Genomic DNA, 14,952 nt, shown 5'->3' with positions numbered 1-14,952 from the left:
GACAGCGCCGAAGAGAAGCCAAGTGGCGCGACCTAGACCGGACTTAGTACGACATGCGTACGATAGAGGGCGACACAGGTTGTCCCCAAGCACTGGTGACAGCGCGGATCAAACGGTGGGAGTATTGTCGGCTTCGTGAACTTGAAAAGGACTGCCACTATTAATCCTTCGTTATAGTTTGACAACTGAATAGGCAAACATTTCTTTAGGGAGCGAAGAAGCGCTGTTTTTTTTTTGTTTTTTTTTCTTTTTTTGGGACGTGAGAATAAACATGCCCGGCAGTGTCGATCGGTTCTAAAGAAGCCTTGGGATTCGGCCGAGGGGGAGTTTTTGAGCGATCGATACAGCGGTATTGCAGTTGCCAAGGCCTTCCCTGCAGCCGGGATTAACGATTTTTTTTTAACCAAATACCTAACATATGATTTACAATGATACAAGTTATTTTGAAATATATATTTATATTGAACCTGGTCAAAACTTCTTTCATGTAAGAAGACAGATGTCAAAGGCTGGCTATACTTTTGCATCGTTGGAGCTGTGGTTTTTCTGGCGGTTTTAGAATTTTAAGTGTTTATATCTGTCCTTCCTGGGCATATAGATCGACGTTTATTTTCAATACGAAATCGATCTTTGCTCGAGGTATGCGGCGTTCCAGCCCGCACGAAGAAGGAGAATAATTACTTTAAAAAAAATTTAAATAAAAACGAAGCTCAAACGTGAGCGCGAAACTGCAGCAGATTGAACTCTAGACATGTCTTGGTTTTTTGAGCCATTGCGCGTGAATGTCTACAATTAAAGTAACATTAGGAATTGGTTGGTACCAACTCGTAGGGAATGAGGAGAAAACTTCACTCGCGAACGCACACATACGCGCACGCGCGCGCCCACAAAGACATTGACACAGCCGTACATGAACGCATGCACACAAACCACGTATGAGTGCGTATTTTTATACTGAAAGGGAATTCAAAATTGAGGAAAAGCTTATGGCCTAGATCTTCTATGAACAAAAGATGACTGGGAGGTGGGAGCTTTGCGCTATCTTTTCAACTGTGAACCGCCAGCCTTGAGCCCATGTAGTTACACTCTCCCCTCACACTCGCGTGCAGCAAACGGGTTCAGCTGATGAAAGGTGTGCAAGCGGTTGACTGGTCCTGTGAGCACATAGCTTCCAGCGCCCTTTCAGCTGATTTGTGAACACAGCATAGCTCTTGTTTCACATCTATGGGTATTCATTTACATAGTTCGATCACATAAAAATATACTGTGATGATGATGCTAGCGGCGCCATGCATCCGTGGCGCGAGAATAAAGACAAGAAGTGTCTGGCATCTCGAGCTGCCTGCACACGCACGCTGAGAACGATGGTGTTCATTCCTTCCTGTCCCCCGATTACTCGGGAAAGCTTATAACAAATTGGCGACGAGGGTAAAACCTGTATTATCTCCTTACGGCAAGCATTAGCCGTGTTCAGCTCCACCATGCCGAAGTACGGGACCCTGGAAGTCTTTGACGGGGAACCAGCGGACTGGTTAGAGTACATGGAACGCACCGCGCTGTTCTTCGAGGCCAACAGCATTCCTACTGCAAAAAGAAGGTCAGTTTTTCTGACGTCCTGTGGTGCTAAAACGTACTCCATTCTGCGGAGCATTCTGACCCCCAAGGCTCCTAACGAAGTGAGCATAGAGGAGATTTTTGGCGCTCTCAGCAACCACTTCACCCCAAAACCCTCTGTGGTAGTCACCCGTTGCAAGTTCAACAGCCGATTTCGACACACGGGAGAATCGGTGAGCGACTATGTTGCCGCACTCAAAAAACTAACCGAGCACTGCGAGTACGGAACATTCCTGAATGACATGCTTCGCGACAGACTTGTCTGCGGCATCAATGACTCCACAATGCAGACACGGTTGCTTGAAGAGCCCAATCTCACGTTCGAGTCTGCGATACAGCTTCTACTAGCGATGGAAACTGCGAAGAACGATTCGAACTTGCTAATGAAACAAGGAAAATGTCAAGTGGCGTCCGAAGGTATCAACGTGGCCAAAGAAACTTCATCGAAGAGCATAACTTGCTATCGTTGTGGAGGGCCTCATTATGCGTCTGTGTGCAAGCACTCGAAAACAAAGTGCAACGCATGCCACAAGACGGGACACCTTGCCAGTGTGTGCAAATCAAAGAAGCAGCAAGGCCAATCCAACAATTCCGGACAGAAGAAAAACGCTCACAAGCGTCCTGTCTATGCTGTTGACAATCCCGAACAGTCGTCCACGAGTCAGCCACCCGTGACGTACAACATGTGGTCACTGAAATCTTCCATATCATCACCTCCATATGTTACTACTTTGGAAGTGGCGGGGAAACCACTTCGGCTAGAAGTGGACACCGGAGCCAGCGTCTCCATCATCGGACAAAGAACTTTCGTAGAAGAATTTCCAGAGCTTCAATGTGAACCTTCGGATGTCATCCTAAGAAGCTACCGCAGTGACCTTTCTAAGGCTCAGGGAAAGGTTGTCGTACCTGTTCGATTTCTAAACAAGGAAGCAACGCTTCCTTTGTATGTCGCACGTGACCAGACTCCTACACTCCTTGGAAAAGATTGTATCAACGCCCTTGGAATAAGTTTGGCTGATGTGAAAGAAGTTACCGCTGCATCCAGCATGGAAGCAATTCTGAAAAATCACAAAGAAGTTTTTTCCGACGGACTAGGTACGCTGAAAGGCGTGAAAGCTAAGATCCATCCAAGAGGGAGCGCGGCCCAAGTTCTTCAAGCCCCGCACGATTCCGTTTGCGTTACAGGACAAGGTTGCTGAAGAACTGCAACGACTTCAACGCGATGGAATTATCTGTCCTGTGAGAACATCCGAATGGGCAGCACCGATCGTGCCTGTTCTAAAGCATGACGGCCGAGTGCGGATCTGCGGTGATTTCAAGGTTACTGTAAATCCTGCAACCATTCTCGAGAAGTACCCGGTACCCAGATTGGAAGATCTGTGGGCCAAACTTTCAGGAGGCGTCAAGTTTACCAAACTGGACCTGAAGGACGCATACCAACAGGTGGAGCTCGAGCCTGAGAGTCAGAAGATTGTCACCATCAACACTCCAAAAGGACTTTTTCAATATACCAGACTACCATTTGGAGTATCCTCGGCTCCTGCAATCTTCCAGAGAGAAATGGAAAACCTACTGCAGGATATGCAACACGTCGTCGTATACTTTGACGATATTCTCGTGACTGGACTCAATGACAAAGACCACCTAAGAAATCTTGAACAAGTGCTGCAGCGTCTAGAGGACGCAGGTCTCAAGCTGAAGCTTGAAAAATGCACATTTATGGTCCCCGAAGTGGAATACCTTGGGCATGTGATTGAAGCTGGAGGACTGAAGCCAACGCCATGCAAGGTAGAAGCTGTCCTAAATGCGCCTCGACCAGTTGACCTCAAGCAGCTTCAAAGCTACCTTGGACTCGTCAACTATTACCGGCGTTTCCTTCCCAACTTGTCTTCAGTACTTGAACCGTTGTACCACCTGCTCGCTGCGAATACATCATGGCGATGGGGGCAACAAGAGGAGAAGTCTTTTCACAAGAGCAAAGAGCTCTTGACATCTGCAGCAGTACTTCAACACTTTGATCCTAACAAAGAGATCATCCTCAGCTGTGAGGCATCTCCTTACGGACTCGGCGCTGTTCTTGCCCATCGAGATTCAAGGGGACAAGAACGTCCCATAGCCTTCGCCTCGAGAAGCCTTCTACCAGCTGAGCAAAATTACAGTCAGCTTGATAAGGAAGCCTTGGCACTCGTTTTCGGAGTGACGAAGTTTCATCAGTACCTTTGGGGTAACCAGTTTGAAGCCGTCACTGACCATAAACCGCTCCTTGGACTTCTGGGCCTTGACAAGGCCATTCCAGATAGAGGATCACCTCGAGTCATTCGTTGGGCAATTACACTAGCAGCGTACAAGTACAAGCTGGTCTACCGACCCGGCCCGAGCATAGGTAACGCCGATGCGTTGAGTCGCTTACCGTTACCAGTGGACAACTTCCAACTTCCGCGGCCAGCTGATGTACTCATGTTGGAAGCGGCGTACCCTGCTGTTCTCTCCGCCGCAGTCGTTGCACAGCATACCGCGACTGACCCAGTGTTGTCACGAGTGAGACAAGCACTGTGGTCCGGTAGCGATCTCCCAGGAGGACCACAGTGGTCGCCTTTTCGAACAAAGCTGACAGAACTCAGCGTCCAAGAAGACTGTTTACTGTGGGGATCAAGAGTGATCATCCCAGTCAGGTTACAAGAGCAAGTACTTCAATTACTGCACGAAAGCCATCCAGGAGTGGAGAAGATGAAGTCCATTGCACGAAGTCACGTCTGGTGGGATGGGCTAGACCACAGTATCTCGGCAAAGCTTCAAGATTGTCGTGAATGCCAAGAACATCACCGTTCCGACCGGAAAGTACAGTCAACCCCGTGGCCTTTTCCAGAACGGCCATGGTCTCGCTTACATGTTGACTTTGGTGGTCCATTTCAAGGACGTTATTTCCTGGTATTGGTCGACGCATACTCGAAGTGGGTTGAGGTCATACCGGTATCGTCACCCTCTGCTGATGCTACGATCAAATGCCTTCGGAACATCTTTTCGACACACGGTCTACCAGATATTGTCGTTTCGGATAACGGTCCGGCCTTCGTAAGAGACAAGTACAGCGAATTCCTGAGCCGCAATGGGATCCGACGCATGCTGATTCCCCCTTACCACCCAGCATCAAACGGAGCTGCGGAACGCGTCGTGCAGACCGTGAAAGGAATGCTGAAGAAAGCGTCATCTGGACATTTTCAGACCAAGATTGACAGGATGCTTCTGACATACAGAACTACAAAGCATTCACTAACAGGTCATAGTCCATCTGAGCTGCTAATGGGCAGAAAGCTAAAGACAGCCTTAGACCTCCTACATCCGGACATGCGGAGTGAAGTACTCTGGAAGCAGCTGAAGCAAAAGTTACGCTGTGACCAAGGAGCACGCAAAGGCCCTCTTCCTCAGCATGGTCAAAAAGTGTTTGCCCGAAATTTCAGGTCAGGGCCTTCATGGCTTCCTGGAGTTGTTATACAACCATCGAGTTCATCATCTGTGCAAGTGGAACTGAAAGATGGGACTCGTTGGAACCGTCATGGTGACCATCTTCGAGAACGTCGTCGTCCACCTGAGACACCCTACAGAGAGCACGGGGCAACCGACTCCTCAGCTGAACGAGACAGGTCAACCGAATCTTCCGGGAACGAAGATCATCATGGACCAACAACAGCACACCATGACATAGGACCTCCTCGAACTCGAGAAGTTTCATGCCAGACGTTGCCAACCGTCCAGACTCCGAGTAGTCACCAAAAGCTACGCTCTACGAGAGTTAAAAAGCCCGTAGATCGTTACAAGCCTTAGGCCATAGTGACCCGAACTTTGACGTCTAGGTTTTGAGACAGTATTGTTGTTCCTTCGTATAAAAAGGGGAGGACTGTGATGATGATGCTAGCGGCGCCATGCATCCGTGGCGCGAGAATAAAGACAAGAAGTGTCTGGCATCTCGAGCTGCCTGCACACGCACGCTGAGAACGATGGTGTTCATTCCTTCCTGTCCCCCGATTACTCGGGAAAGCTTATAACATATACAGAAACAAAATGAGGTCTTAAACCCGAAACATTTAACTGATAACCTTTGTTAACTGAAATTCAACAAAAATAAACATCCGCTAATGCAATAAAAAATGGCCTATGCCCTTATCTCCTAATATGTCGATTGGTCAAGCCTCCAAGACACCTCTAGTTCACCAGCTTCCAAGATCTACATGAAGAGCTGACCTTTTGATAACCATTCCAGAAGAATTCGCAACATCCTGTGACTGCGAATGTGGTGTCAAGTGCGTATTTCGCGGTTATAATTCTTCATTTTAAATTATGATGTGGATCATACGGCGTAAAGCATAGGAGCTTCAAACTTCTCGTTTTTTGGGGGTCACTTTTGGGCTTAACAGTTTCTTAGGAAGTTCAAAAACTAGCTTTCGTGGAGCTGTCCTGTTCACTCGGTATTGAGAGATGAGCAGACGCTATGCTTGTTACAGGCCAATCGTGTCTCCGGGTACGGCACGTGACTACTGACTCCAAGCGAGAAGTAAGGCAGAGCACAGCACCTTCCTTAAAGCGAAGTCCACCAATAGCATCCACTGGACTATCAAGTTGGGTACAACTTTCAAGAAGATACAAGTGACAAATCTTCTCGTTATGTTAATTGTTGGGATGCCCTGAAGATAAGCCTCTATGAGCGCACTCTCATTTTGACCTTGAAGAAGCTGCTGCTTTCCTACCTTGTGGAGCGCTCTACCAACTGGATTAACCCCTGGTTAGCTCGGTTGGTAGAGCGCTCCACTGGAAATGGAGAGGTCTCGGGTTCGATAACCGGACCAGGCAGATTGTTTTGGTCGCGCACCAGTCACTTAGCTGTGTTTGGATATTTCTGTTTGTCCTTTGTCCCTATTGTTCCCCTTTTCAAGGGTTTATTTTCGTCATTCTCGTCCAGCTCACTTGCACCTTTGCATTTGATCGAATTATAATCAATGTGCATGCTGGCTGATTCACTTCACATTTGAGTACTGCACTGTGTTACTGTTCCCAAGCGTATGTAGAACCACATACTTTTCATTGAACGGTGTTCGCGTTAACAATTCTAGATCCCAAAGCGAAATTAAGCATATAAGCATGTATATATTTTTTGTCTTTGTTTCCGCAGCACGGCTTCTGATGACCTCATTTTTTTCTTGTGAAGACGACGCCAAGTAGTTTTTATTATTTTTTATTTGGAATAACCTGGAGTTTTGGGCTTTTTGTAAAGAGGTTTAAACTGGTTTGCGCTTGATGAAACCGGCAACCGAACCGTTATTTCAAACACATCACTGAACCAGTTCCGATTTGGAACAAAACTCAATGCTACTAAACCCGAACCTAACCGGAATAATGACCAGTTCGACTGTGCGTTTAACCTACGTTTACGTTTACGTTTTCAGACTGGCTTCTAAAATATGCTACTACACTCCCCTGTTCTGGCGCCGTATACCGATTGCACTTAGTGAGCAGTTTTTTGTTCTAGTCGCAGTGCGTGGAGATTTGGGGCAGGTATACGCGGCGTTGCTTCAACAGCGCACTAGCGGTGCTGTTGTGCAAGTGTACCGAGCAGAGAGCGAGGTAGCTTCTTCTTGCGCCATGCACGAACTAGACATTTTTAACGTCCAATCAAACAAACAACACGCTAACCATGTATTTGTTGTGGGTATATGGTCTGTTTGCGAAGAAATTCTGTGGTAATATGTGGGACGCTTACTTAATGTTAAAATAACAAAAAATATAAAAAGTGCCATTTGAAGGGGCTTAAAAAATGTTTCTTCAATATTTAATAAATATAAAAATATAATTCTAACATAAACTAGATGGTTGATTTCTATATATTGTAAAGCAAATACATTCCGAGTTTCGTTTTGTTAGGAAAGTATTAAAAACAACAAAACAAATGTTTTGATGCCCCAAAATTACATAAAAAACAGGGCTCGAATGTTACCATAGATGTCATTTCATTTCATTTCATTTTATTACCTTAAAGACCCCGTTAGGGGTATTACATAAGGGGTGGGTTACACATAAAAGCATTTTTAACAGACATTCATGTCGGAAGGTGGTTGACGACAGTCTCCATGAATACGGACGGACATGTGATGGCGGCGACGTGGTGGGGAAGGCCGTTCCAGTCTGCAGCTGCTTGAGAAAAAAAGGAGGCTAAAAAAGTAGTAGTGCGGGCACGTGGGAGTGTTACTTGAAGTGGATGACCAATGCGCAGAGATATGCGTGATGGGGGCACAATGTAAGGTGCATGGTTGAGCGAGCTGTAGTAAAACTTGTGAAAGAGGGAGAGGCTGGAAGTGCGACGGCGAAGAGAGAGAGGTGTTAGGCCGCATTCTGCTTTTAAGGATGAAACGCTGATATCGTATGAGTAGGCAGAATGAATGAACCTAGTGGATCGATTTTGAACAGATTCAAGTTCGTTAGTAATATATGCTTGGTGAGGGTTCCAGATGGCAGATGCGTATTCGAGTTTTGATCTAACAAGTGATTTGTACGCAAGTAAACGTACGTGCTTCGGGGCATGGCGTAGATTACGTTTTAGAAATCCAAGGACTCTGTTTGCGGCTGATATGACGTTGGTGGTATGCGCGCGCCAAGATAAATCGTTCGACAGTGTTACACCTAGGTATTTAAATGATTCTACAGATTCGACGGTGACGCTAGCAATTGTATACGTAAAAAGAAAGGGGTTACGGCGACGATGGAATGATACAAGTTTACATTTGCTGGGATTAAGGGTCATTTGCCAATAGTCGCACCATTCTTGCACATGGTTAAGGTCATTCTGCAGGCATGACTGGTCGGAGCTGTTAGTGATTGTACGATAAATAACGCAGTCATCCGCAAACATACGAATGCGGCATGACAGATGCGATGGTAAGTCATTTATGTATATTAAGAACAGGAGCGGGCCGAGGACAGATCCTTGTGGGACGCCTGATGTTACTGGGAGAGGGTTAGATGAGTGGTTGTTAACAAAGACAAACTGAGACCGATTAGACAGAAATTCCTGGACCCATTGAACAATAGCAGTGTTTAGATTTAATTGGGAAAGTTTTAGTAGGAGGCGCTGGTGCGGTACTTTGTCGAATGCTTTGGCAAAATCTAAAAAAACAGCGTCGGTTTGAAGGTTATGGTCAAGATTAAAATGCAAGTCATGAACGAAGAGTGCAAGCTGAGTTTCGCAAGAGAAGCCCTTACGAAAACCGTGCTGGGAGGGGTGGAAAAAGTCTATAGAGTCTAGGAAATTAATTATATGAGTGTAGATGACGTGTTCCATGGCTTTGCAGGGGACGCTTGTTAAAGAGATGGGACGGTAATTTAGTGGGGAGTCCTTGTTACCCGATTTGTAGACCGGAACGACCCTTCCCACCTTCCAGTCGTCCGGTAAGATGCCTGTAGAAAGTGATTGTGAAAACAACATGGTCATGTACACAGCAGATACACGTTTGGTATTTTTTAAAAGTTTTGAGTTAATTCCGTCAACGCCGGCTGACGATGAGAGTTTGATATTTTCAATTAATGATGAGATGCCATCTACAGAGAATGTGAGAGCTGGCATAGTAGATACTGCGTTAGAAGGTATTAAAGAGGGAGGGACATCGGTTTCTTCGGTGAACACGGAAAAGAAGGCGGAGTTAAAAGCGTTGGCGCACTCGGTGTCAGTGACTATTTCGCCCGCTCCGTTCGTCAGGCTAATGATGCGCGTCTCTTGGGGATTTATAACTTGCCAAATTTTTTTAGGATTGTTAATTAAGATCTTTGGTAAGTCATCATAAAAAAAGGAATGCTTTGCGTTACGTATAGATGCCAGATAGGAGTCTTCAGCTGCGTAGTATTTTTCCCATACGCAGGGGTTTCCATTCCGCTTGGCCGAGCGGAAAAGACGTTTTTTTTTGTTACCTAGTTTTTTCAAAGACTTTGTAAACCAGGGTTTCTGTCGATTCTCACGGAACGTAATTAGTGGGATGAATTTATTTGCAAGTTCATTTAATTTATTTCTGAACATTATCCAGTTTGTATTAATAGAGCGATTAGAAAATGATGCTTCAAAAATTGGAAGAAAGGCGTTTAGCTCATTGTTTATTACTTCATAATTTCCCTTATCATATAGACGAATTCTTTTATCGCTTGTTTGGTGTCGTACCGGGCAAAAGTTGAAGGTAGCATGGATTACTTTGTGGTCGCTGATTTCGCGGAGATAAGTAGCCGATGATAGGCTTTCGGGATGACTGGTTAGTATTAGATCTAGGATGTTTGCAGAATCCCGTGAAACACGTGTGGGTTCGGATACTAGTTGAACAAGGTTAAAATCAAGACATACGTTAATAAAATCTTTTGCGGCTTCATTGCCTATAGCTGAGGGGATCTGGTTGCTCCAGTCTATTTGCGGGTAGTTAAAGTCTCCAAAGAGAAGGATATGCGCATTCGGGTACGTTAAGGCGAATTCACTAAAGATGTTATTAAGTTTACAAGAAAAGTCAGGAGAAGAATGGGGAGGCCTGTAGCAGACTCCCAAAAGAACCGTCTGAGGTGAAGCGCGACATATGATCCATAGTATTTCAAGGTCGGATGTAATGTTAACAATAGAACATGACAACTGCTGGTGTACGGCGATGAGAACACCTCCTCCTCGTGTGGCTTGGCGGTCATTTCTATAAAGGCGGAAGTCCGGCAAATCGGCCAGAACTTCAGCATCAGTGATTTCTTTAGACAGCCAGGTTTCGGTTAATATCAACAAATTACTACAAGAGGACAACACGAGATTAGACAAAATTTCTCGTTTCGGAAGAAAGCTTCGCGCGTTGGTGAAGATTACGGAAAATGAAAGATTAGTTTTGGTAGAATTCCGAGAGGGGGCTGTTATTTTCTTCTGACGGGGCAATTGCTATGCTGTTTCCCTTACTGTCTGTGATGGTTCATCAAAAATATAGCGTTTCGGGCCCATAAGTAGTGTTTTAAACCGTAAAGAAAACGGCGTATTTTTGCTTTTTGCAAACGCAAGTAGGTGTTTGCGAGCATTTTGGACGGGCCGAGAAAAGTCTTCGCCAACACTGAAACTTGTTCCTTTGAACTTGCGGCCATTAGATAGTATGGTGTCTTTTGTCTTATAGAACGTGAATTTAACGATTACTGGGCGAGGGCGGTCAGGTGTGTGATGTCCAAGACGATGTGCACGCTCTATTTCTTTGGGGTCTATGGTTATGTTCAAGTGATCACGACAGTGCCGGATGACGAGCTGTTCTGATTGGGCAAACGTTTCTGGTCCAGTGGAGTTAGGGATGCCATAGAAAATGAGGTTGTTGCGTCGAGAATGATTTTCGGCATCGTCGAAGCGTGCCTCCAAGCCACAGACCAAACGGGCCGTCTGAGCCGTCTCGATTTTTACATTTTCTAATTCGGTGCGCACGGGGGCGAGATTTTGATAATGGTTTTCGAGCGCAGTCATGCGCCCGCTTAAATCTGATATCGCTTTATCTGTTGTTAATAGCTGGGTTTTAAGGTCTTGTACCTCTGCAAGTAATTTCGATTGACCGGTGGATAGTTTTTTTAGTTCGGCTAGTATGGCGTTAGTATCAGGACCAGGATTAGTTTCGATGTCCCCCGATTGCAACAGCAAGGAACGGATGACATGGAAGCACTCAATCGAAATGACAACGCAACACTGCGGGCTCGGCAGCTGTATCAAAAAGTAGTTACTTGTTTTTTTAGAGAAAAGACTGCACGATTTACTAACCTGCACGAAAAAGTTGAACGGATTAGTGGTCTGCGTTGTGGCACAGCCACCGAGCCCACAGAGCGACATCGGCTGCGTCGGCTGGTTTATAGTGGGCGGGTAAGCGGCTGTTGATGACGATGGGGCCCTCCACACTTGGCCGAGGATCAATTGCTTGAGTGACGAGTCTGCCGGACGTGACGAGGCGTTGCTGATGGCCGGGTGGTAGCTGCTTGCTTGGTCTTCGTTGTTCCAGATTGTGCATGCTGTCGTGCCGTCCGAGGAAGCCAGCACCGGGAGCAAAGCGCGGAGGAGAATGAAGGAGAACATCTGCACGAAAAAGTTGAACGGATTAGTGGTCTGCGTTGTGGCACAGCCACCGAGCCCACAGAGCGACATCGGCTGCGTCGGCTGGTTTATAGTGGGCGGGTAAGCGGCTGTTGATGACGATGGGGCCCTCCACACTTGGCCGAGGATCAATTGCTTGAGTGACGAGTCTGCCGGACGTGACGAGGCGTTGCTGATGGCCGGGTGGTAGCTGCTTGCTTGGTCTTCGTTGTTCCAGATTGTGCATGCTGTCGTGCCGTCCGAGGAAGCCAGCACCGGGAGCAAAGCGCGGAGGAGAATGAAGGAGAACATCTGCACGAAAAAGTTGAACGGATTAGTGGTCTGCGTTGTGGCACAGCCACCGCGCCCACCCTGTAGCTATACTCTTTATCGGTGCGGATAATAATATTTTGTTAATGAATTTCATTGAGAAATCGAAGCTCTAGAAGACTGCAATCAAGAGGAGAGGGCTAGAACTAGTTGTCAACGCAAATGTGAGGACGGGCGACGTCACAACTTGAATTACCACGCAGAAAACAAAATGGCTCAGATCCATGCCGTTCTGGGTCGCCTAGAGGTCTTCGAATTCATATTTCACTACTTTCGTGATTATAACTGGTACTAATTATTTTATTCGTGGAATATAAAAGTTTGCCACCTGGTTCAGCTGGCAAATATATTTATTTCGAGGAGCCGAAACTAAGCATGTCCGGCCGCCAGGACATACGGTGCCGAACGCCCGAGCTGCCAGCCACGCGAGCCCGTGCACCTGGCTTGATGGTCCCTTCGAGGATGATAGCAGGCTGTCTGCTGCGGTTCTAGAATATTAAAACCCCATAAAACCCAAAATTATTCTTTTTGTGCAAAATTTTGCCGTTTTTCGGCCTGCATCTTTCCTTTAAAGGTGGAGAATTCTCGCATTTAGCAATGCACTGATATGACTGCGACTGCAAACCACAGTTCAGACACACAAACGCTGCACATAAGCACCAAGCTCATTTGTCTAGGGAGATACTTGAAGCCTACCCTATAGTGAAAAAATTCGGCACAGGCGCTTATGCCTGCCTACGTGTAGGAATGCGAAACCATTCATATACACAGCGCATTCTTTCAAGCAGCGCGCCGTATCTTCCTTTTTCACGCGGAGTGCCGGCGGTGACATCACGCTCCCCACTGCGCAGGTGCAGCGTCCCCTCCGGCTCCACGGCTTCCGTGACGATGCATCTGCGTAGCTGTGCTTTTCTTTGTGTCTTGTTTGTGAGGCGCGTCCGCTTTGACCTTGAAGGTCCCCGCCGCCTTCCGCGACGAAGCATCTGATATGACGCGTCGCAGCCAATGTGAATTCCGCCTGTAGTTGCCGTTTTTCTGCTGCAGACGGTTACAGACCATAGATTTATTATAATGTATACGCTAGAGGTTCAACTGGCGCTAGTGTGCTGCTGCAAACTGAAGCAGACAGCAAGCAGTCAGAAACTGACTTCCGGTAATGCATTTCTATGGGAAAAAGCGAGTGCATTTTCTCTCTGCGCTCGATTATAAGAGCAGATATCACGAATAATTTGTACGTACTAGGTAGCTTGGAACATTTCTCAGTCAGGCAGACGAAATAATTGGTCAGTTACGGCGTTTTTATTTGAAATTCGTGGCATGAAAAACGGTGCTAAAACCGCTTCGTACGTGTATTTGTGTGCACTGTCGGACACTGTTAGCGCGAACACGGCGTCGACGCTTTCCAGCATGGGGGATATACGTGACAAACGAACGAAGGACATGTAGAAAACCAAGAGAGACGGCAAGAAATACGCAGTAACACTAGATAAGTAACTCCTTGTGCATTCAGACGATAAAAATAAATCGAAAGCCACGTAATATAGTCAGATTTGCAATAAATAAGTACTGCTTTATTCTTTCCGCTCATGAATATGCGCGAAGATCCTTGTTCTGGGTTCAAATCACCACCCGGACGCTCCAGCTCTTTGCAGATAGGGAGAAGCCAGAGAACAGGTGCCCGATTAAAACTTCCCGACATAGGAAATAATGACAAGACACACCTTTCGTAGAACACGTACTTTTTTTTTAACAGATCATAAAGATGCACGACGGAGTCATTTTTACATAGTGACAGAATGGGCATATTAGCAACATATAAGCGCCACCGGAATGCTAGCGAACCTTGAACGCACTCTACATTCCTTTCGATTGTTATTTTGCTTAGAAGCGTCGCTCATTTTTACATACCTGCCATGGAACAGAGGTTTAAGCCTGAAATATAGCGAAGTTTAACATCGTTGCTGTAACTAAATCAGTTAAACTTTCGCAATATCAACAAACGTACATACTATCCGGTGCAACCAAAATAACAAAAGTTATTCGTGTTATTTTCCGGCGAAGACACAGAATTCACGCGCGTTTTCCCATAGAAATGCACCGGACCATCGCAAAAGTGGACTGGTTGCTGTCTGCTTCAATTTGCCTCCCGGAAGTCACATAGACACTAGCGCCTGCTGAACCTCCAGCGTACATTATAATAACTCTATGTTAGACACAACACCGGCTTCGCTCCATTAAACAGGTATAGTTTCGCATTAAAACAAAAAAGAAAAAAAAAGGGAGTGCGTGAGTCAGCCGTCTGTGAACCTCGGGGACATTGAGTTAACCATTTTGATCTTGGGATAACTTCTCATTCGAAGAAACAAGAAATAAGAAGAAATCACATACTGAAAGAAAAAAAACAACTATGCACGCATGAAAAAGATTGCTTTCCAAACTAAGAAAGTTTATAGTCAGCGCCTTGCCCTGTGTGTTCTCTTTGTCTTTGTATTGTCGCGCTGCTTGTTTCATCATAGACATCTATTTGAAACTAGGTGATTGAGGATGTAAAAGTGAAGAATTATTGTATGTGGACTATTTCCTGGTACTTGGCGAGGGCAGTGATAGGTTGATGCCATTGAGCTTATTTTGTCCATTTTTATAGTTCTTGGAAAAAGGGGAAGGGGTTGAAGCTCAAATAAAAACAGATTCTCACGATTTATTTAGTTTCAAATTTTATTTGGGCGTCGCGATTAAAATGATACTAACAGGCCTTTAAATCCCCGCTAGGAAAGAGATATTCTTTCAAGCATGTCTGATCATTTCAAAACGTTAAAAGAGGTGTCGCGATGTCGTTCCTAGGATCAGCTCTCAACACGTCACGTTTCCACGTTGTCGGTGCTTAAGTTTGCGGAAAGATTCAGGAATTTCACAAAGAA

General features: G+C 45.9%; 1 protein-coding gene across 1 annotated transcript; it reads right to left on the bottom strand.

Annotated features, from left to right (window-relative positions):
- Positions 1-10,197: 10,197 nt before the first annotated feature.
- LOC115329049 lies at positions 10,198-11,707 on the bottom strand. The gene has a single exon (XM_029990509.4). It carries the CDS (start codon positions 11,705-11,707, stop codon positions 10,550-10,552), a length of 1,158 nt encoding a protein of 385 aa, XP_029846369.2. The 3' UTR covers positions 10,198-10,549.
- Positions 11,708-14,952: the final 3,245 nt, after the last annotated feature.

The sequence above is a fragment of the Ixodes scapularis genome, unplaced genomic scaffold (genome assembly GCF_016920785.2).
Source record: "Ixodes scapularis isolate PalLabHiFi unplaced genomic scaffold, ASM1692078v2 PGA_scaffold2__306_contigs__length_199485367, whole genome shotgun sequence".
Taxonomy (NCBI): Eukaryota; Metazoa; Arthropoda; class Arachnida; order Ixodida; family Ixodidae; genus Ixodes; species Ixodes scapularis.
The sequence above is the reverse complement of the archived record's forward strand: the minus strand, read 5'-3'. Positions and strand labels throughout refer to the sequence as shown.